General features: G+C 60.6%; 6 protein-coding genes across 6 annotated transcripts; 3 read left to right on the forward strand and 3 right to left on the reverse strand.

The window, feature by feature from the left end:
- Window positions 1–29: 29 nt before the first annotated feature.
- On the reverse strand, window positions 30–2,885 carry PRPF6 (Pre-mRNA-processing factor 6; the record flags this gene model as incomplete). The annotated part of the gene is made up of 2 exons (XM_028641049.1): window positions 30–176; window positions 249–2,885. 2 exons carry the CDS (start codon window positions 2,883–2,885, stop codon window positions 30–32), a joined length of 2,784 nt encoding a protein of 927 aa, XP_028494955.1.
- Window positions 2,886–3,330: 445 nt separating this feature from the next.
- On the forward strand, window positions 3,331–4,977 carry DIM1 (Dimethyladenosine transferase; the record flags this gene model as incomplete). The annotated part of the gene is made up of 9 exons (XM_028641050.1): window positions 3,331–3,426; window positions 3,491–3,547; window positions 3,619–3,756; window positions 3,821–3,880; window positions 3,981–4,153; window positions 4,209–4,251; window positions 4,310–4,438; window positions 4,500–4,574; window positions 4,636–4,977. 9 exons carry the CDS (start codon window positions 3,331–3,333, stop codon window positions 4,975–4,977), a joined length of 1,113 nt encoding a protein of 370 aa, XP_028494956.1.
- A 4,460-nt stretch (window positions 4,978–9,437) lies between these two features.
- On the forward strand, window positions 9,438–12,245 carry D7B24_006931 (uncharacterized protein; the record flags this gene model as incomplete). The annotated part of the gene is made up of 1 exon (XM_028641051.1): window positions 9,438–12,245. The coding sequence occupies one exon, from the start codon at window positions 9,438–9,440 to the stop codon at window positions 12,243–12,245; it is 2,808 nt and encodes a 935-aa protein (XP_028494957.1).
- Window positions 12,246–13,505: 1,260 nt separating this feature from the next.
- D7B24_006932 (uncharacterized protein) lies at window positions 13,506–15,595 on the reverse strand (the record flags this gene model as incomplete). Its single annotated transcript, XM_028641052.1, has 2 exons — window positions 13,506–14,869; window positions 14,971–15,595. The coding sequence occupies 2 exons, from the start codon at window positions 15,593–15,595 to the stop codon at window positions 13,506–13,508; spliced, it is 1,989 nt and encodes a 662-aa protein (XP_028494958.1).
- Window positions 15,596–17,814: 2,219 nt separating this feature from the next.
- Window positions 17,815–20,800, forward strand: D7B24_006933 (uncharacterized protein; the record flags this gene model as incomplete). The annotated part of the gene is made up of 3 exons (XM_028641053.1): window positions 17,815–18,000; window positions 18,284–18,368; window positions 18,570–20,800. The coding sequence occupies 3 exons, from the start codon at window positions 17,815–17,817 to the stop codon at window positions 20,798–20,800; spliced, it is 2,502 nt and encodes an 833-aa protein (XP_028494959.1).
- Window positions 20,801–21,090: 290 nt separating this feature from the next.
- On the reverse strand, window positions 21,091–21,670 carry HMF1 (the record flags this gene model as incomplete). Its single annotated transcript, XM_028641054.1, has 4 exons — window positions 21,091–21,207; window positions 21,277–21,480; window positions 21,545–21,561; window positions 21,628–21,670. The coding sequence occupies 4 exons, from the start codon at window positions 21,668–21,670 to the stop codon at window positions 21,091–21,093; spliced, it is 381 nt and encodes a 126-aa protein (XP_028494960.1).
- Between the last annotated feature and the right edge of the window lie 123 nt (window positions 21,671–21,793).

Here is a 21,793-nt window from a genome sequence, read left to right on the forward strand (position 1 = left end):
GTCTTGTACATTTTTTTGACGTTCCGTCTTTACCTTTCTAGACTGTTGGCCACCAGGTTGAGGATCTCCTCCGTTCCCTTTCTCGCGTTGGCTGGGCGCTTCGCAATCGCCTGCCAGTATTCGCCGTGTCTCGGCTCGACGAGCACACACTTGGTGATGACCTCGCCCCGTTTCTCCTGCGTGCAATTGTCAGCCTCGTGTACCGGGGGTGTCCGTCCAGCATCCAGCCCGAGGGGGGTTTCACTCACTTCTGTGCCATGCTGGAGGAGGAACTTGTAGTACCAAGCCCACGTGTCGCCGTTGTTGCTGTCGAGCACCAGCGCCTTCTCGAACCAGTTCTGCGTCTTCTCCAGCTTGCGCTCGCCCCAGAACAGCCGCGCCACGGCGACGAAGAGGATGGGGTCGTTGTCGACCTTTTTGATGGCCTCGAGGCTGCGCGGCTTGCGCTGCGTGCGCGCCTCGAGGTGCCAGATCTGCTCGCTCCACAGCAGGCCGCTCTTGGGCACCTCCTGCAGCGCCTTGGCCATGAGCGACTTGGCCTGGTTGACGTTGCCGGCGCGGCGCTCGACGCGCACCGACTCGCACCAGAGCGCCGGCGACCTGGGCACGGCGAGGCGCGCGCGGTCCAGCACGGAGCGCGCCTTGACCACGAGGCCGGCGCGCTCCTCGAGCCGCGCGTACAGGAGCCAGAGCGGCACCGACGCGGGCACGGCCTTGACGCCCGTGCTGTACGCCTCGCGCGCCTGGCCGAGCTTGTCGAGGTCCTCGTAGATCTGGCCCTTGAGCATCCAGAGCTTGGCGGCCGCGGGGAAGTACTGCAGCGCCTGCTGGACGAGGTCCAGGGCGGCGTCCGTGTTGCCGAGCACGCGCTCGAACACGACGCTCTTCATCCAGACGCGGTCGGTGGGCGCCTTGTCCCGCGCGTCGTCCAGCAGCTTGCGCGCCCGCTCCGGCTGGTCGTTCTCGGCCTCGAGCTTGACGGCAGCCAGCCAGATGTCCTCGTTGTCGGGGTTCTGGTTGAAGGCCCGGGCGAGCACGCGCCGCGCGTTGTCGACCTCGCCGGCCTGCCACTTTTCCTTGGCCAGCATCATCCACAGGACCTCGCTCTTGGGGCAGGCGTCGACGGCCTTCTCGAGGACCTGGCACAGCGACTCCTTGTTGCCGTGATTCCTCTCGAGGTCGGCCGCCGCCATCCACAGCGTCCTGCTGTTGACGAAGACGCGGAGGGCGTAGGAGTAGATGGCCCGTGCCGTTTCGTACATGCCGCGGTTGATGCTCCCCCTGGCATCGTCCATCCACGTGTCTTTTCGATCGTCGTCCTCGTCGAGCCCCCAGCCGAGCGTCTCCTTGATGATATCGCCGCACGTGGCGACGGCGCCCTCCTCCTCGCACTTCTCGGCCTCGGCGATCCATTCCTCGCGTTTCGGCATGGCCGCCTCCTTGACCAAGACGTTGACAGCTCGCTTCATCACGTTGACGCTGGCCCCCAGCTGCTCCTGTAACCTGGCAGCGGCGATCCAGATTTCGAACGATGTCGGCACCGCCTTTCTCGCCTTGTTCAGCACCTTTTGTGCGTTTTCGGGCGTTTCCAGCCGCGCCAGCGCCAGCCAGAGGTCGACCGACAGGGGGATGATCTCGGTCGCCTTGGCCAGCAGCAGGCGAGCGTCCGTCTGGTCCTCTTCGAGATTGACGGCCTCCTTCCACAGCGCTTCCGAGTCGGGAATGTGATCCAGCGCCAGTCGGATGACCCTCTTCTTGGCCCGTGGCTCGTTCTCCAACCGCATGGCCTCGACCCACAAGAGCACCGACTTGTCGTTCTTCTTGATGGCCTCGGCGGCAATGATCTTGGCGTTGCGGACATCGTTGAGCCTGATGTTCTCCAGCCAGACGTCGACGTTCTTCGGGCACTTTTCGCAGCCCCGCGCGATGACGTTGCGGGCGGCCACCGTCTTGCCCGCCAGCTCCTCGAGGCGCGCGCCGGCGATCCAGCCTCCGGGGCTGTTGGGGTTCGTCTTGGTGACGGACGTCAGGAGCTCCCGCACGCGGTTGATGTCGGCCACCTGCGCCTGGGTGCCGTTCATCATGCTCTTGTCGAGGCTCGTGATGTAGCCCTTGGGGTCGATGCTCGTGGCGCTGCCGGCGGTCGTGTCGGCGCCGCCGAGGGACGACGCCTGCTCGAGGCGCGACTTGAGCACCTTGTCGCGGGCGGCGCCAATCTTGGCAAAGTTGGTCATGGTGCCGTCGGCGCCGTCGGGGCCCGGGGCGACGCCCTCGTCGGACACGGTGGTGCCGAGCTCGGAGGCGTCGCGCGCCGCCGCCAGCACGCTGTCGGGGACGGCGTACTGGCGCTGGCGCAGGGCGGCGCGCGCGCGCTTGTTCTTGCCCGTGAGGTCGCCGACCTCGGGCAGGCTCGCCCACTCCTCGTCGGTGACGGTGCCGAGGGCGCGCTTGAGGTCGGCAAACTGCTGGGAGATTTTCGGGTTGTTGCGCTCGTACTCCTCCTTCTCGGCCAGCTCGCGGGCCTCGCGCTGCTTCTGCCGCCGCTTGCCCATCTTCTCGTCGACCTCCTGCCATATCCTGTCGGCCTCCTCATCGTCCTTGTCGTAGAGCCCGCCGGCGAAGAGGCCGACCTCGTTGTCGGGGTCCTTGAACCGGTCGTCGTCGCCGCCCTTGTCGTCGTCCTTGTCGTCGCCCTTTTTGCCGTCGGCGCCGATGCCGAGCTGCGCTGCACGCTTGGCGACGGCCTCTTTGATCTGGTCCTCGCTGGGTCCCTCGCGTGCCGGGCCCAGATCGGATCGTGTCGTGAAGCCTGTCGCGCCACGGCCGATGCCAGCAATGTAGTTCTCGGGCGCCGGTTGGCTGAGGAAGTCGCGCCGACTGGCCATGGTGCCGCGTTTTCGGAAGAGGTCGTGACAGGAAAGAAAGAGTTTTTTGTTGCAACTCCTAGCATACAGGGCGTCGTGGGTGTTGGGAGAGGATGGGGGATGATCTCTCTCTTGCTCGAGAGTCACTGCCTTGGGAGGGCTGTCTTTCGGCTGCCTTTCTGGAGATGGAGCTGTTGGCGCAAGGCTGAAGGTGCACTAAAGTTTTAGGTGGCGGATCCCTGCACGTCTTTCTCTCTCTCTCTCTCGCTCTCCACTTTATTTTTCGAACGGCTGCAGAACTGCCCCGCGATCACCGACAAATTATTTCGACGGCGGGATCCCAGCATCGCGACCGACACCGACTACAAGAACACACGCCCCGGCTCGACTGCGATCCTCCACCCCCTCACCCGAAGACTGGCGAAAGCGATCCAAAATCGGGCACCGAACACAGAACCTTGTCACCATGGGAAAGGCACAGGGTGGCAAGCGCAACAGCAGCGCGGCGGGCTCCTCGCCGTATGCCAAACCGCAAAAGTCGAACAATGTCTTCAAGTTCAACGTATGACCACCTCCGCTCGCCGACCGCTTGAACCGTGCTGACTCTCCTCTCTTCTCTCTCCCAGACGAACGTCGGCCAGCATATTCTCAAGAACCCCGGTGTCGCAGACGCCATCGTTGCCGTACGTATCCTCCGACTCCTCTCTGCTGTTTCGCGCGGGACACTAGGCTGACCATGCCGCACGAACTACAGAAAGCCGGCCTCAAGCCTACAGACACAGTCCTCGAAATCGGTCCCGGTACCGGTAACCTGACGGTCAGGATATTGGAGAATGCGAAAAAGTTGATCGCCATCGAGTTTGACCCGAGAATGGCGGCCGAAGTGACAAAGGTCGGTGCCCTACACGCAGCTGGGGATGATGGGAGTGTATGGGCGGCGCTGACCATGCGTGCAGCGCGTACAAGGCACACCGGAGCAGCGAAAGTTGGAGGTCATGCTGGGCGATGCGATCAAGGTCAGTCTCTTGCTCTCCCTCTGCTTGGAGATCCCCCCCCCCTCTGCATGGCGCAAGGCCACGATACGACGGGCAGATTCACTGACGCTCGATCCGCCAGGTCGACTGGGTGCCCTTTGACGTCCTCATCTCCAATACACCGTACCAGATTTCTTCGCCGTTGGTCTTCAAGATGCTGGCCATGCCCAAGCCGCCGAGGCAGGCCATTCTCATGTTCCAGCTCGAGTTCGGACAGAGGCTGGTGGCCAAGCCGGGCGACAAGCTCTACGGCCGGTGAGCACCCATCACACGCCGTTCACGTCAAGACCGATCTAACAAAGTCACACAGATTGAGTGTCAATGCCAACTTTTGGGCGACCTGCTCCAATGTCGTACGTCCTGCTCTCGCATCTACAGCGCCTCGCCGACCCTGCATGCTAACTGGCGCAGATGAAAGTGTCCAAGGCGAACTTCAGGCCGCCCCCTCAAGTCGACTCGTGCGTCGTCCGCATCGTGCCCAAGCAGGGCAGCGAGCGTCCCAACATTGCCTTTGAGGAGTTTGACGGCCTGCTCCGGATCGTAAGCACAACCACCTTTTCCGTCTCGCCTGTACGAAACACGACTGACTGAGCGATTCCAGTGCTTCAACCGCAAGAACAGGACCATGCGCGCGAGCTGGCTAGGGACGAAGGAGGTGCTGTCCATGCTGGAAAAGGTACGTCTGGCCGCGGCGCGCAGCCCCACGCGAGACGTTCCCACGCTAACGTGATCGCCAGAACTACCGCGTCTGGGCCGCCATGAACAACGTGGCCCTCGACGACTCGCTGGTGGAGGAGGAAGAGGACGACGCGGCCGACGAGGAGATGGACCTCGACGGCGACGCCGCCGAGCAGGACGACGACGGCGCGACCGACTTCTTCGCCGCCCTCAAGCCGGCCGAGGTGGAGAAGACGAAGAGCAAGCGCAAGAAGACCAAGGTCGCGGCCCTCGTCCGCCACAAGATTGAGAGCGCGCTCGAGAAGACGGAGCTGCTGGAGAAGCGCGCCAGGCAGTGCGACGAAACGGACTTTTTGAAGCTCCTGCACGCGCTCAACTCGGAGGGCATTCACTTTGCATGAGCATCTACGTCGTATACATGAGAAGAACAAAAACAACACGACTGGAGCATGGGCAGGCGGAGAGGTCACAGTTGCTATTTTCCTTGGGCAGGGTGTTTTGGGAGTTTTGGTTACTTGAGAAAGAAAAAATGGGAGAGAGAGAGAGAAAGAGACATACACCTCTGAACAGTAGGTTAGATTGGCCCACGGATTCTTCTTGCCTCTTTTCCGTCGAGGAACGGCATTCGCTCGAGGCACAATAAATCCCCCCAGCATGGGTACTTGATGACGCATTATCGTCATTATCCTTACCCACGTTACAGGCGCGGAGCCCTGGTCATGTGTTCGAATGAAAACCAACCCGACGAACCAACGAGCGAAGCGCACATCACATACCGAGGCTGCCGTCCCTCTCATTCCCTTCCAAATGAACATGGACCCCCAAAGCTGGGAGGAGAAAGGACCCTTCGCTCATCTTGCTTCTTCCTCGAAGAGCAGCCCCCACGGGTGCCGAAAAAGGGTCTCGGGCAGCCATGACCTCTTCCTCCCCCTGGTATGCGGTCTGTGGTCAGGGAGCAAGCGGCGGCGGCAGCGAGGGCCCATTAACCTACCCCCACGAGAGGGAGAGAGCGAGAGAGATGAGAGGGACGGCTGGGATGATTGGTGAAGCCCCTAATAAAAGTGCTCACGACCGACGAGCACCATCAACAAGTCGCGCCAGCACAGCACCAGAGCCACCCGCCTGCGGCTGTCCAACGGCACGGCCACGTCCATCTACTGCGCAGGCATCAATGCTGCTGCTGCCCAGGATGAGCACTAATCAACGCCGGGTTCCTGCGCAGATGATCAAGGAAGGGCCCGCTTCGGGAGCGCGAGCGCGCGTGCGCAAGGCCGGAACACTATGGGATGAGCCGACGGGGGTAGTGCTGGTGGTGGGCTCGCTGGCCAGTTGGCAGGATAGCCTTGGCCGAGTGGGTGATGGTGACAATTTGGGGAATGGCAGCAAAACTGGCAGAATCGGACGTCACAAGGACCGGCGGCGGCAGCAGGTTCGTCGCAGAGCAAGCAGCGGAGGGCTGCAAGCAGGGAAGGCCCGGGGGGGGCGGTCAGGATGCCATGTGCGTGGGTGTTCCAGTCCATGGTGATCGGTGAGGCTTTGGGATGAGAGGCGCGGGCGACGTGGTCGCCTGGCGTTCGTCAACGTCGAGCGGCAATGTGTGGGAGGCGCTGCGCCACATGTTGGGTCCCTCGGCCCAGATGCCTGGGTGACTGACACAAGGGACAGGATGCCGAATACTCATGGCTCAGTTGGGGGGGGCAGGCCTTGTCTGTGTCTGGCGAGTGCCATGATCACGGGTCGGTCACCCGAAGATGAGCTGCGAGTGCCAATTTGGCATGAGGGTGAACAGGGCCGCTCGGCGAACCTGTCGCACAACATGACCACCCAGTCATCACCGCTCGCCCCCGGCCCACCTGTTCTGCCCGCCTGTTCTGCCCGTACTGTGCCATGCCAGCGTGTGGCCGAAGCGAGATGGTCGTTTTATCATGTTTAATCAGCCAGCGCGGCGGTGACGTCGGGTCTCAGGTCTCTCTCCACGGACCAGGACCCTGCCGTTTGACAATGTGCGAAAAAGCCAGCGGCAGCGGCAGCGGCAGCACCAGCACCAGCACCAGCATCAGCATCAGCAGCCAGTAACTTCTGTCTCGCTGGTCGGAGCCTCGAGCAAGGGCCGACCGGACATGACGGGCTGATGAGTTGGCCTGCGTTGCCCACCGCCTGCTGTTCCAAAAAGGAACCTTCTCCTTGCCTCGCTGCCTGGCCTCGCAAGTTGCCTCTTCGGTGGGGGAGAGGAGACAGACAAGTCAGGAAGAAATGTCTGCAATGTCACCTCAGTGCCGTTTGGCAGGCCGTCGCCAGACCACATGTCCGATGTTCTTCTTTGTGACCTGTGTTCGAGGATGCACAAGCATGGGGGTTGGCATCCGCCCACACACAACTTTGGTCTGGGTCCCGACTACTGACACAATTATCCTTCGTCCAGTGCCTGGATGACAAGACAGCCGATCGTGGATGCACTGGTCGGCAAACTAGCGGTGATGTGGACGGACGGACAGCACACGACGGCTGGGACGGGTGAAGATGGGGTTCGCCCTTCGCCCAGGGGTCCGGACCGCGTCGCTGGCACACTTGGTAGATGGCAGATGGCGAACCTTGCCAGGCAGAGACTGTTCTCTTGTTGAGTCGCGCAATACTCAGGTACCGGGTCATGCCCTCCCGACGGAGCACCAAATGTGCCCCCGACAGGACAGACAAGGGCACAGAGTGTGAATGAGTGCGCGTCCCCGGCGGAGTCTAGCAGACGGGCAAACAGGCAGGCCTGGCTGGCACTGAGGGTGGAGTGGACGAGGCAGGCCTGGCGGGCTGGCACTGAGGGTGGAGTGGACGAGGCAAGCCGGCGAGGAGAAAGGGGCCGGGGGGGGGCTTTGGGGAAGGGACGAGGGAAAAAAGGGAGACAGGCGACGGTGAAGGCTGCAGGGGTACTTTCGCTGCCACGTCTAGCTACAGCAGAGTGACCACCGAGCACTGCTTCCCTAGACGTACAAGTCGTGTACCTATGCAGTAGCGTTGTCGCCAACCACAGTACCCGGTACATGTACACGTACAAGTACAAGTATATCCGACTGCACCGAATGTTCGCACCACCCTTGCTGCCTTCGATACACTTCTGGGGTGCCGGCTCTATTGAACGACTCCGCATTCTTTGGCGGGATTCTTCCGAGCGGCCAGGAGAGGAACACGACGGACGGACAACGGGGCGTCAAGGGGCAAGGGTCGCTGCAAATGGGCGCCTGACCCGAGGCCGAGGATGGTGAGTGAGGCCCGAGGGCAAGTTTTTTTTTTCTTCTCTTCTCTTCTTCACTTTTACTAGAACTTTCAGGTGGAAGCAGACAGAAACCCACCCGCGGGACATGAGAAATATCGTCACGTGCACACCCATCCCCGCCTCCAGGGTTCGTCCAGATTCTCTCGTGACATGATGGGGCGAGGGCAGAAGAAGAAATGCAAAATCATCATCAAACCACAGCATCAATGGGAAATGGCATGAATGACAGACGGACGATTAGCACCCTTGGCTTCGATGTGTTCTTTCTTGGAATAGGTACCAAGTACCAAGTACGTCTAGGCTCCCCCCCTTCCGGCGTCCTGCGTCCTTCTCAGGTACGGGTGGTGCGCAAGGCGAAACACAGCGGAGAGGTGTGTCCGCTGCGGGGACCTGCCAGCCGAGAAGTAGCTGCATGTGTGAGGCATGTACTCTCCTGCGGAAAATACCGAGGGAGCTACCTCAAGCGAGCAATGAGCGGGTACGCGAGTACCTCCACTGGCACATCCCTCTGGAGAGTCCCCGACCGCCCGTCCCTTGGCGGGCTCGTCCCTGCTGCTGCTGTTGAGGAGGGAAGGTGTAAGGTGTCGCACCTCCGGCCCACTTTCCCACCTTGCCCTCGCACTAAGGAAGGCAATGACGACCTACCGGGAACCTAGGCACAGGCTAGACCTGCCACCCCCCGATTCCGATTGACCTTTGACACGTTCTGTCCCAACCCTCGGGGCCCAGGAAGCCCGCCGCCCTGTCTTGCCTACCCTGACTACCACCTGCCCTCACTGAGAGTGCCCGCCCACTGTCCTCCAACTTGTACCTACCTTGACTAGATACCTTGACTACCTTTCCTACCTACCTAGGCCAGCTTTTTCCCATCTGACCCCAACGACATCATCCACCATCGATCGAACCTCTCTCTCAACCCACTCGCGTTGCCCACAGTTCTCCTCCTCTGCACCGCTCTTTTTTCTCCCAACGCCCCCCCCATCGCACCTAGACCACCCCCAGTTGGGTAGACGACAGCCTGTTGCCCTGCAGTCCACGCCTAGGCCCCCCCCATTCTGTGCCCACAGCAACAGCAGCAGCCAGCCCGACTGACCCGGCTTACCACGTCCGTCAATCCATAACCTCACGTCGGCGCTCGATTGTGTCATTCCATCCTCACCATCATCCCCCTCCGAACCACGACGCCGCCCACCACGACACCTGACCTTGGACCGGCCTCCACGCCACTTACCGCAACCCCCAACTATCACGCATACTGTCTATATTCCTTCTACCTCGGCCGCTACGTACGACTGTCTGTCACCTTCACTGAAGCTTCCATCTCCCATCCTGGCATCCACAAACCTCCCCCAGCAGACAACCACACAAACAATCGACGAGCGTTACCTGCGCGCGCCAAAGGCCCCTCTCGAAGGGCTACCCTCGTCACGGGCAACCCTCCTCCTGCTCCACGACGTGTCATCCATCGCGATGATAGACACCCCTCCTACCTCCAATCACCATCCATCTAGTTGAACTCCCCATCCCACGCTCCTGGCATGCAACCAAGGGTCCGAGCCTGCGTTGTCTCCTTCGTCTGCATCAAGCCTTCCCTCCATGGATAGGTCAGCCAACTCGTCCACCGGCAGCTTGACTGCCGGCCGTCCACGCAATATGCTGCCCGAAACTTCCCAACTGTCCTTCTCCTCCGCCGCTGGAGGTGAAGACAGCCAACCATCAAAACGATCCTCCGCCAGTACTTCCTTGAGCCAATCGCCCGTGGCTTCTCGGGACGTCTCCCCCACCCGCTCGCGCATCAAGGCGTCCACATCGGCGGCCCGTTCAGCTTCGGCGACGGCAGCGTCCAGGTCCAGGAGAAACAGCCAACAAGAAACAAGTCCGGCTCGCACCCCACGATCCGTCAAATCCATTCTACCACCCGGCTCCAACACAATCTCTGCCGCGACAACGCCAACGCTGTTACCGGCGTCGTCAGATCTAAACGCGAGATCTGCAGGTCCACAGAAGACGTCAATCATCACAGAACAATCATATCCACGAGACAGCCCTCGTTGGCCAGTCTCCCCCCGCCTGCGCTCACCTCCCCCGCAGCTCCACAGACCCAGCGTCTCTACAACACGCCGCATCGACACCGATCCTCCCAGAATCAGCGTTCAGCGTGCAACCCCTTCCCCGCAACCTGCGGCCCCGACGATGGACGGTGCGTCGAACATGCCAGACAGTGACACAGACGATTCGCAGTCTGGGCTACGAACGCCCGCCATCGGCAACAGCTCGACGCTAGAGACCGTTCAGGAAGTGAGCCAGCCGAACTCGCCTGGTTGTATCAATGCCGCCTTGGAACAGGTCAACGAAAAGTTGTCGGGCGAGGGCACTGTCGAATACCCTACCATCAGGGCTGCCCGGTCAGCTGTACCTGTTTCGGAGATGGCCAACGACCACGGTACCATTCGGGCTGATTCCAGGCGATCCCAGAGCTCTGCCCCTCCTCCGTCGCTCGCACGCCAACCTAGCACTGTTTCCATGTCAGCCAAGCAGCCAAAGACGAAGGTCGCCGGTGAGGGTTCGGGTCAATCCATGACCGTGGAGACCGAGACGGTATCGTCGATCCCCCAGGTAGCACTGGCCCCGAACTCCAAGATGGAGAGCAGCAGCGGTACTCTCAAGGCGAAGGCCAGCACGGAAACCATCAAGCCCAAGAAGGACAAGAAGAAGGTCAGCCGCAAGCAACCGGCCGTGACCACAGCCATTGGTGAGACACAACATCTTCTACCGAGTCCCCATCCCAGACACTGCCACCAGTACTCGACGTCAACAGTGCCGGCGTCGTATGGCGCTGTCCTGACCCCCACAAGCAGCCGTGATCGAGGCCTGCGGGGCGAGGGCAACCACAGTTCGCGACTGTCCACTGCGCCCAACGCGCGAACACCCAGCGCGGGACTGTATCACATGAGCAACTTGCTGACCAAATCTCGTTCAGGATCCTCCAAGGCCGACATTTTTGAAGCCAAGGTGGCCAGCGCGGTTGACGAGGCAGACTCGTCAGACTCTGAAGAGACCTTTGTCTATGATTCTAATCCTCCAGATGCCGGTGACAGGCCTCGCCGCTATCACTCGCGCACACCGAGCGCCACGTCGATGGCCAGCCAGGCCGACCGGAACGCCATGCGCTCGATTCATTCAATCTTGGAGAACGGTGGTGGCCCGCCCCCCGTCATCATGAAGAAGGGCATGAAATTCGTCAATTCCTTTGCCGGTAGCGGTGGCGAGAACCTGACCGCGGGCGAAGACGATGGCAAGGGTAGCGGACGAAGCGCCGGCCCGGGCTCAGGCCGAGGGACTGCGCGACATCACCACCACAACCTTACACACATTGGTCGATGGGGCCGAAACCCAGGCAATACGCACACCTCGTTGTTCGACAACGACTCGCCCTTCCCGAACGCAGCGCGGTCCAAGTTCTCCGGGGTCCAGTCTCGGCAGTCATCGGGTCCGCCGAGCCCTCGATTCCTCAACCATTCGCGAGGTCCTTCCGGTAACGGGAAGAGGCCCTTGGTCTCGGGGCCGTCGTATGACTTGGACGATCCCACTACAGGTGCCGACGATGAGAGGACACCACTCTTGTCGCCGTCTATGCGCTCCGCGCGAGGCCGAAGCCGACGCACCCCCGCGAGTCTACGACACCTCGAATCGCAGTCATATCGACAGCAGCCTTCGTATCTGAACCGTTTTGCTGCGTGCCTGGTCATCACCATGATGCTTTTGCTAGTCATCACCGGCGCGATCGGCTTCATGTTCGCAACGTCACAGCCCTTGATGGACATAGAGCTCGTATCCATCAAGAATGTGGTGGCTAGCGACCCGGAGCTGATGTTCGACTTGACGGTCAGAGCACATAACCCAAATATTGTCGTCGTGTCAGTCGACCAAGCAAACATCGAGGTCTTTGCCAAGTCGCCCCACGCAGGCTCCGACAGCGACTGGTGGAAGTGGCCTCATGGCCCTGAAATGGGGGATGGCACCGACTCTGACATTCACGTCAAGGACGACCCCCCCGACGACCTGCCTGACGACGCACCAAACATGCGCCTCGGTACAATTACCGAGTTCGATAGCCCTCTGTCATTCGAGGGCTCGTTCTTCAACAAAGGCATGTCTTCCTCCACAGGCGAAATGCGGCTCAGCCTACCCGGCAACCATTCCGCAGGCGGCTCCGAACGCTGGAGCCGCATTATCCAAGACGAGTTTGATCTTGTGATCAAGGGCGTTGTTCGCTATAGCCTTCCCCTTAGCCAACGTGTGAGGAGCGCGCCGATTTCCGGTCGAGCTACCGTCAAGCCCAACTCGGCCAACGATCCCTCTTTCAACTCGACGCTGCCAGTTGACGGAGATGTTCCAGCCTGAGCGCTCATCGACCGAGTAGCTCTTCAACCCATTTCATTTGTCATCCTACTCATACTGTTTCTGTATATTGAGCGTTGCATAGCACGGCATACCCATTGCAAAAGCAGGCGTTTAGCGGGTCTCATCTGACCAGTAACAAACCCAGAGGCCAGAAACGTTGCAGCGTTTCGTTGTCTCGGAGTTGCTCCCCAAGGTTGCTCTTTCAACGTTTCGTTTTCTTTTTGATTGGCGAGCCATTATGACAGGCGCCGCTTTTGACACTACAAGATTCTTGACCTGTTGTTACTGGGTAGGCATGGCCTATTTTTCTGACTTACACACAAGCGCCTCTGACGAGGATTTTCTTTCCCCTTTTTCATACTTGCGTTTCGCGATCCATAGACGGACAAAAAGGGCAACTAGGTCAATCTGTAATTTTAACGACTTTTTACGACAAAAAAAAACCAGCTTGAAAGAGGCGGGGCGATCGGAGGGCCCACGTGGCTGGTGCTATTGCTAAGCCCGGGTCGCAGAGGAGGTCCGGATGTCCGGAGTTTGATGTCGGTGGTGGCTTTCCCGTGTATCTAGGGACAAGGTAGAAGGATAGACGGACCACGCGTTAGGGTCAGGGAGGAAATTGAGATGCTTGCCACCTTGGCAGTTGACCAATCTGAGAGTTCCTTGCTCACTTTTCACGTGTCAAACTACGCGCAGTATCATCGCCATCGCACAGTGGGTCGGGTTGATACAGTCTCGTAACAGCGTCGATATCATTCATGCCTAACGAGTATACAGAACAGAACTCGATACATGTATGTGTCTACATGACCGAGTCGTCAAGCCATGCGCATCTGACGTCGGGGCGAACCGCCACAGATTCCTCTCTACCTTGACGACTGCTATCCCCCCACCCCCTCCCCGCGGCGCAGGGAGGATCGAAGGAAACGCTGCCAAATTTCGCCCAGTCATCATCTCTTTGAAACCCCCTCCCCTTAGCCCGGCGCTCGATCATCGCCTTTGCTCGCCCGTCAGATGCATATCCCAGGAAACATGTCCAACATGAAAACTCGCACATGCAAAAATTGCACATGTGCGAGGGAGACTAGTTTTAAAATGAAACTGAAAAGCAAAGCAGTCATGTTGTCTCCCCGTCCAGGTCCTGCTGAAAGACGACGTCTTTTGTATGATTTCGTCAACACCGTCGGTCATGAAGAAGAGAAAAAACGTTGGTGCCGATCGGATCTATGTAACAAAAAAATTGGCATCAGCCTTTGCGTGGCATTACTCCGGGATGGTCTCGCCCGAGGCGCGGCGCTGCGGCATGGTCGGCGTGGCCGGGGTGGGCGGCTGCTGCGGCTGCTGCTGCTGGTCGGGCTGCTCCTTCTTGCCCCAGCCAGCGGCCCAGCCCATCCAGCTGGCGCGCTTGTTGGCCGTCTCGGTCTTTGTGGCCTCGGCCTCCTGGACGAGGCGCAGGGGGCGCGGCTTGTTGCCGGCGAAGGTGGTCGACTTTTCGTGGTGGGAGCGCGGGGGGCTGCTCTGGGAGGGGGGCGTCGAGACGTCGCCGCCGACCGAGGAGCCGTTGACGACCGAGGCCGAGTCGCCCGAGATGCTCGACGTCTCGCTGCGCATGCCGGGGAAGTTGCCGGCCGACGACTGCTGGCTGGGGGCGCGGGCCGCGGCGTTGGGGTTGGTGCTGCCGCCGCCCGAGGCCGCCGTGAAGAAGCTCTGCGAGTGGCGCGGGTTGCCGAGGCCCGGCGACACGGGCCCGTCGGCGCCGCGGTACATCTGGTTCACGAGGCTGGCGCCGCCGCCGCCCGTGTACTGCTCCGAAACGGGGCGGCCCGAGCGGCGCGTGCTTGTGGACCGCGTCAGATTGCCAATGGGGATGCGAGGCGCCGTCTCCGGATCCTCGTGTGCCGAGTAGCCCGACGTCGGCATGACAGACATGGGTCGCGGGCGGGGCTTGCCGTTCCCGACGGCCATGGATTTGGCGCGCTGGAGGAACGAGGGCACGACGGGGCCCTTGTCGGCGGGCGGTGGCGGGAGCTCCTTGTCGACGTTGGCGGCGCCGGGGAGCTTGAGGTCGCTGCCGGACTGGTCGAGGATGTGCTCAAAGTCTTGGTGCTGCAGCAGGCGCTCGATAATCTTGTTGATGTACAGCGTCAAGGCCTTGTTCTGGTCCTTGGACGCCTTGATCTCGCTCTCGAGGCGTCGGACCGCCTCGCCGTCGTTGTCGGTCCCTGCGGCGTCGGAGAGCTCGTCGGCGAGGCTCGTGCCGGCGGTGCGGCCCTCGAGCGCGTTGAGGGCGTCCTGGTTCGCCGCTGAGCTTCCCATGTAGCTAAAGTCGTTCTTATTGAATTCGCCATTGAGGGTCTTCTCCTGGAGGAGGAGCTGATAGCTCTCATTATCCTCCATGAGACGGGCGTTGGCCATGCGGGCCTCCATGAGGAGCCTCTCGACCTCGTGGAGGCGGCCGCCGCCCGAGTTCTCCGACTCGACGAGCTTGATCTGGGCCTCGGCCAGCTCGAGCCGAAGAGATTCGATGAGCTTGTCCTTTTGCAAGAGGAGTTTGGAGTTATTTCGCGAGTCGCTGCGGTTCAGGGAGGATGGGGGCGCGAAACCGCCCTCGACGGAGGGGGAATGTGCTAGGGAGGACGTCAGCCGTGGTGCCAAGGATTGTGCAAAGTGCCAGATGAGTGCTTGGTGCCAGGAAAGAGCAGGAGAAAGGGCGAGGGGGTTGACAAACGTTGTCTTGATGGCCGGACGTCATCGTCGTTGTTGGCCCTCTGCGCCAGACTGTCCTTCAACCTCTGGATGACCATTTGCATCTCCTCCTCTCGGTTGGCCATGTCTTCCTTCTCCTTGTTCATGGAGCTCCGCTCGGCCTCGTAGATGGCCTCCATCTCGCGCATTTGCCTCGCGGCATCCCTCTTCTCGTTCCGCAGCGTCTCGGCCAGTTCTTCGTTCTCGTGGACCTTTTCCTCGAGCTTGGCCGATGCCTCGAGGGCGTCGTCGAGGCGGGTCTGCAGCACCTCGGCCTGCTTCCTGTACTGCTCGGCCGAGATTTCAGCCTTGGAGAGACGCTCCTTGAGGTCTTCGAGCTGGGTGACGAGCTCAGCACGGGCGTCCTGGTCGGCGTCGGACGCGCTGTGGAGGGGCGAGTCCTTGCGGCCGGCCACGGGGCGCGTCGGCGTGCCGGTGCGCGTGGAGCGGGTGCGCGCGACGGCGCCTGCACCGCCGGCGCCAGAGACGGAGGGCGTCGAGCGGTGGGCGCTCCGCGCAGGGGACGAGGAGGGCGAGGCGGTGGGATCGGTGCTGGAGACGCGACCGACGCCGGCGGCGGGGGGCTTCTTGGCGGTTGCTGCCGACATGGTGGGTGGCAGGGTAGGTTTGCTTTCTTTTCTTGGGAACGCTGTAGCGCGTGCTGTTGGTGGTGGTGGTGGTGTTGTTGCTTTGTTGTCGTCTGTGGAAAGCAGGTAGAGGGTACCTAAGGTAGGTAGGTAGGTGAGCTGTGGCAGGGCTTCGCTGTGACGGTCGGATGAAATATCGACAGCAGAGGAAAGCCGCAATGACGCCTCGCCGTGCCAATGGTAAACAATGGAAGGGCGATGTGTGAATGGGCGGTTGTGGTTGTTTGGCAAAACGACGAGTAGTTGGGTCGGTACACCAGACGACGAGGGCGGTCAGGAGGACGGTTGTGATTTCGTGGTCGCTGGGGAACGTGAAAAGGAGATGATGCGACTCGGGGTCTTTGTCTTTGAATGAATGCACTGCAGATTGCCCTGAACGGAACTGGGATGGCGGCCGGCAGCCCTTCCTTCGTCGACGTCTGCAGGCCCAACACAGGCCAGATCCACAGGCCCCAAGTCTACATGTGCAGCCCAGGTCCACAGGCCCCAAGTCTACATGTACAGGCCAGGTCCACAGGCCCCCAGGGCGCCGGAAGGGTACCTCGGAGAAAGGGTGGACAGGTACTCGTTGACCGTGGGCCGTCCACCCAGAATCCGCAGCCACGAGACTCTCTGCCTGGGTATCTCTGCCATGACATGCCCTCAGGCCTGACATGCCCTCAGGCCTGACATGCCCTCAGGCCTGACATGCCCTCAGGCCATGACATGTCCTCAGGCCAAAGTACCTCCCTACCTGCGCGTGTACTTGTCGGGTGTACATGGCGATCCCCGCCCAACCCCGCCTGTCCGTCGGTACCTCCACCACATGTGAAATGAAGGGTGTGCTGCTGCGTTCTGGCCAAGGCACGACGAGCGAGGTGCCAGCGAACGAAAGGATAGGCCTTGGTTCCCCGTTATTTTCGGCCTCTGCTACAGCGTGCATGGTGCATGGTAAGGCACTGAACCTGCCTGTCTCCCTAAAGGAAGAGGTGTGGCCCTCTCGGTGCCATCGCATGTGCCTGCTTGCCTGCCAGTAGGTACCTTTCTGCTGTAAGATAGCCATCATCTCACACAAGGTACACAAAGGGCAAGACATGGTAGGGATCACAGGGAACGGTATCGAGGGAAGGGCGGGCATCTCATCTTTCCCGTGGTCTCGATTGCGTTCTGCCAATTGTCTAGGTCGAGTAGCCTGTCAAGTGTTGTCGATGCAGCCCACAGCCAATGGCCATCCCCATGTTGCCACGCCATGTTTCAAGGTGTTCCAGAAAGGGCAGATTAAACATCCATGCCGGGGTCACATCCACGAAACCTCCAACGAGGGACGGACGACGAAGGAAATGAGCATCGGTACACCAGAGATGGCCTGCATGACAGACGATATTGGCCGCTCCATGCTCAACGCTGCGTTGGGCCAGGCCCAGTACAACGAACAGCCAGCAAGTGACAGCGCGGGCACCCGCACGCAGGCATGGCCCCTGCTGTCGGCTCTAACGCAGAAGCGGACGGTCGCCTAGGGGTCCAGGTCGCCCCCGTGGCCCCCCCCTATTCTGGGGTTTTGCCTGTGACGGACACCTTTCGCAGTGCCTCCTACATATAGCTAAGTCCTTGGCCTGCTTAAGCACCTTGGTACATACGGTAGGTAGGTAGGTAGGTAGGTAATTGAGGTCTGCAGCCGGGTTCGACAGCGCGAAGGGTGGTCCATTTCTGATCCATGTTCCGCAGCTTAACTACCACTACCTGGTGCAGCACGTCAGGTGAATCCTCGCTCCGCGTGCCCACCGCATGCTGACGTCGATGACCGTGTTTGATGATGATGATGATCAGGGGCTGACCAGCGCAGCGACATGGGGGTAATCGACCGCCACCATCGTATCGATTCTTTTTCTACTTGAACTTGGCAGGCGGGGGATCGAAGGTGCCTACCTGAGGTACCTACCTACGGTACCTACCTAAGGTGCCTACCTGAGGTACCTACATACATGTACAGACCATGGTGACTAAGCACGACGCCGCGCGCCCAACAAGTAAGTCACTGGTGAACTCGGATGAACTATGAACTCTGAACTCTGAACTCTGAACTCTGAACTCTGGAGTCGAACCCTTCGAGTCTGGCCTCGCTCATCCAACCCCTTTCATCGAGTAAATCGCTCTCGCCGTCACTGGCGCCCTCGCCGTCTGGCTTGGGCACCGCAGCATCGATGCTTCCTCATCAGCGATTGGATCGCAAAAGTGTATCATCCGCCGTACAACCCGCACACTACCTGTTCGTCTCAACATGGGCAAACTCAGCCTCAGCCCATCTAGGATTAGCCGCCGTGCTTCCCACCGATCTGGACCTCAAGGACGCCTGTCTCTGGGGCTGGCTGGGGCTGAGGACACGCCCGGTTCTATCGCACGCGCTGCTGAGATGCCTCCCTACTGGCCTGGCCTGCGCGCGCTGGCGACCGTAGAGCGACCGTAAACCGATGAACCAGACAGCCTTACCGACCGCCGAACGTAGCTGCCTGCGGTCGTCTTCCACACCATACACCCTGCCTCGCCTTGCTGACCTCGTGCCAAGAAGGAACGCCGATGGGGTAGTTCCCTGACGGCTGGCTGGTGCTGCCTGCTGACCCTCAAAATTGCTCCGACCTGCTGTGACCTGCTGTGACCTGGAACTTCCACCAGCTGGCTCACATCATCACGCTCTTCCGAAATGACGGTACCGTGACCATGGCTCAATATGGCGAGCCACCAACCGCAAGCCGGCCAAGTCAGTGGCTGGCACATCGCGTTTCCAGCATCTCCGACATGAGCGATGTTGAACCGAGACATCACGACAGTGCTTCGCCGCTGGAAACGGGCCACTTGGTATATCCCGTTCCTTCCATGACGCAATCGAGATGGACTACGACTCCCTACACAGGCGCCCAACGACCTGCGACATCGCACAGCGCGCATAGCATCCTTCCAGCGGCTTCGCTGCGCTCGAAGCCGACGTCCGCAGAACGCGCTGACGAAGATGGATATGACCTCTCACTCCTGGCGGCTGCGGCGCCCCTGGGCCATACAGACGACGACAATGACTCAACGCCCCAATATGAACCAACGGAGGAGGCGTACGACCTGACGTCCATGATCGGGCCATTTAGCTCCCAAGGCGACGCTTTCCTCCGAAACCTACAGCGGCAAGAAGCAAACGGCCAGCTAACTCGTGGCCTCGGCGCGGGCTTCAAGCCCAGCACTACCCTCACCGGCGACGAACTCATGTCCCCCGTGGCAACGTCGCCGAGAGGCCTGTTGCGATCTTTCTCACGTCGCCAACCGCAGCTCGATCGTGCCACGAGCATCAAGGTCCTGGGCCAGAACGAAGCCAACCGACGAGGCGAGGTCATCGAGGTCATCATGGAAGAGAATCCAGCCTCTGAAGTCGACATCAGCGGCTTGACGGGACCAAACGCCCTCACTGATCGTGTCGATGCCATGCGTCAAACGACGTTTCCCGCCAAACGGGGCGAGGCCCAGGTCTTCTACCCACAGCCCAACTGGAAGCCATTTTCCATGCGGTGGCCGTACCTCGTCGCGCTCATCGTCTTGTCTATCGGACTGGCCGTCATGGAGGAGCTGCTCTACCGCCAATCCCATCGCAATCCTTTGCTGAGCTTCGTATCACCTTCTGACCTGCCGGCAGGCCAATACTTTGCCTTCAAGTTTGCGCCGACCCTGCTCTCCGTCTTGTACGGAGTGCTCTGGCAATTTGTCGGCATCGAGGTCAAGCGCCTTGAAGCCTTCTACCAACTGTCGAAGGAAGGCGGCGCCCTGGCCGCCGAATCCATCAACGTCGACTATATAACGAGCCTCAACTGGTGGCGACCCTTCCAAGCCATCAAGCTGAGGCACTGGGCTGTGGCCGTCAGCTCCGTCGCCACCTCCCTGGCCGTTTCTCTCGTGCCCACCTTTGGGGCCGCCTCCATCATCCTGTCTCCTGGCCGCACAGAGCGAATGGCGCATCCCGAGGAGGAAAAGGAGATCTTGGTCGATGGGCTGTGGTCGAGGCTTCTCGTCTCCACGCTTTGCGTCTGTGCTTTTTGCGGCTGCGTGCTTCTTTACATTTTGCACACTCGAAGATCGGGCCTGCTGGCAGATGTTCAGGGCATTGCCGGCCTTGCGTCCATGGCTGTTGTCAGTCACATTCTCGTCGATTTTGCCGATCTCGACGTTGTCAGCCACGACGACATTCATGCCAAGCTCAAGCATCGTCGCTACGTTCTTCGCAACGCATCGCTTGCGCCAGATGACGAGACACCCGTCACCTCCCGAGATCGCACCAGATACCAGGACGCCCACCTCTCCAAGAACCCGCACCCCGGCATGTTGCGGCCCTCGGGTTTCGGCAGCTTCGCCCTCGCCGTTTTGCTCGTTCTCGGCTTCATCCCCATCTTCCTCTTCACGCCCGCCAGCGCCATAACAGACAAGGCGCCATGGCTGGTCACGGCCCTGGCCGTGTGCATCAAGCTCGCCTGGGGCACGCTCGACACGGACGTCCGCATGATGGAGCCGTACTATATCCTCTCGCGACGGCACGCCCCGCCCTCCGTCCTCACGCTGGACTACACCTCCGTGCCCTTCGGTCTGCTCCCCGTCCGCGCCGCCCTCAACGGCCACTGGCTCGTCTTTTTCGTGGGTTTCGGCTCCATCATGGCCGAGATACTGACCGTGCTCGTCACGAGTCTCGCCACCGTCCAGGGCAGCGACTTTATCCGCCTCGTCATCCCCGGCAAGACAAACGACGACTCGAAGCACATCCAAGCCGGCCAGGAGACGAAGCTCTCCTTTTGGGTCTCGTTTGGCCTCGCAACGTTCATCCTCGTCTACATGCTCGTCGTGTCGGCGTTTGTCTTCGTGCGACGGCGCCACCCGTTCCTGCCGCGGCAGCCCAACACGCTGGCGAGCGTGCTGGCGTTCATACACCAGAGCAAGATGATTTGGGGGTTCGTGGGCACCGCCAAGCTGGACCACAAGGGCATGGTGCGACACCTCGCGGCGCGGGAGCAGCAGACGTACGGCCTCGGCCGGTTCGTCGGCCGGGATGGGCAGACGCACTGCGGCGTCGACGAGGAGGAGCTGCTTGGTGGGTACAAGCACGGGTCGGCCTTTCAGGGTCCCAACCAGCCGTGGGACAGGCAGTGGGATGCATACGAGTAGGCCGTCGAGCGTGTTGTTTATTTCGGGATTGGAGCACGTCTGGCATAGAGTTTCATCTGGCGTTAGGGTCGACTGTCAAAAGTAATCATGGTGTCTTTGGTCGGGCCGGTCCGACTAGAAATACAACCGCGTTGAGGAGGTGATGAATGTTCATTCTTCGTGTGTATCTCTCACAAAGGTCATTTCGCACGCCAATGCATTCACACAACTGGTCTTCTCGAGCGATGTAGCAACACTCCTAGCCAGATGATTCGCCGGCTCCCAATCCCGTAGCCGCCCCCGCCCGCACATCAAGGCAGGGCGATAGCCTCAATCTCGACATCGACATTCAACGGCAGCGTCCTGACGGCGACACAGCTCCGCGCCGGCTTGTGCGTGAACCACTGGGCATACTCCTCATTCATCTCCTACGAGGGCGTCAGTCGCGCACTTTATCGCAAGACCAACTCGGAGGCTTCGGGGGGTTTGGTACTCACAGCAAAGTAGGCCATGTCGGCGAGGAAGACGTTGACCTTGACGACCTTGTCGATGGAGGAGCCGGCCTCGGTGAGGACGGCGCGCAGGTTCGTGATGACCTGGCGCGTCTTGTCGGTGATGGAGCCGGTGACGAGGGCGCCGTCGGGCGTGGCGGGGATCTGGCCGCTGAGGAAGATGGCGAAGGGCGTCTTGATGGCTTGGGACTGCGGGAGGTGAGTGGGCCTGTGAGGGGTGCTTTGGTGGTGACGGATGGGAGGAGTCACGTACGAGGGGGATCTGGTCGACTGAGGTGGGCAGAGCAGGTCAGTCAGGTGAATGTCCGTGCATGGATTCTGACGACGGAGACATACCGGGAGGGGCCTCCTTCGTGTGGACGACGCTGTAGCCAGACATGGTGTCAGAGCGTTGGTGAGGGGACGCTTGCGTTGGGTGAAATGAAGTTCAGAAGGGTGGGATAGCGGTGTTGGCGGTTGGATTGACATCGCGGCAATGGGCATGAGCCTTTATGTGCATTGC

Source organism: Verticillium nonalfalfae (genome assembly GCF_003724135.2).
Source record: "Verticillium nonalfalfae strain VnAa140/NRRL 66861 chromosome Unknown scaffold_51, whole genome shotgun sequence".
In the NCBI taxonomy this organism is placed as follows: domain Eukaryota; kingdom Fungi; phylum Ascomycota; class Sordariomycetes; order Glomerellales; family Plectosphaerellaceae; genus Verticillium; species Verticillium nonalfalfae.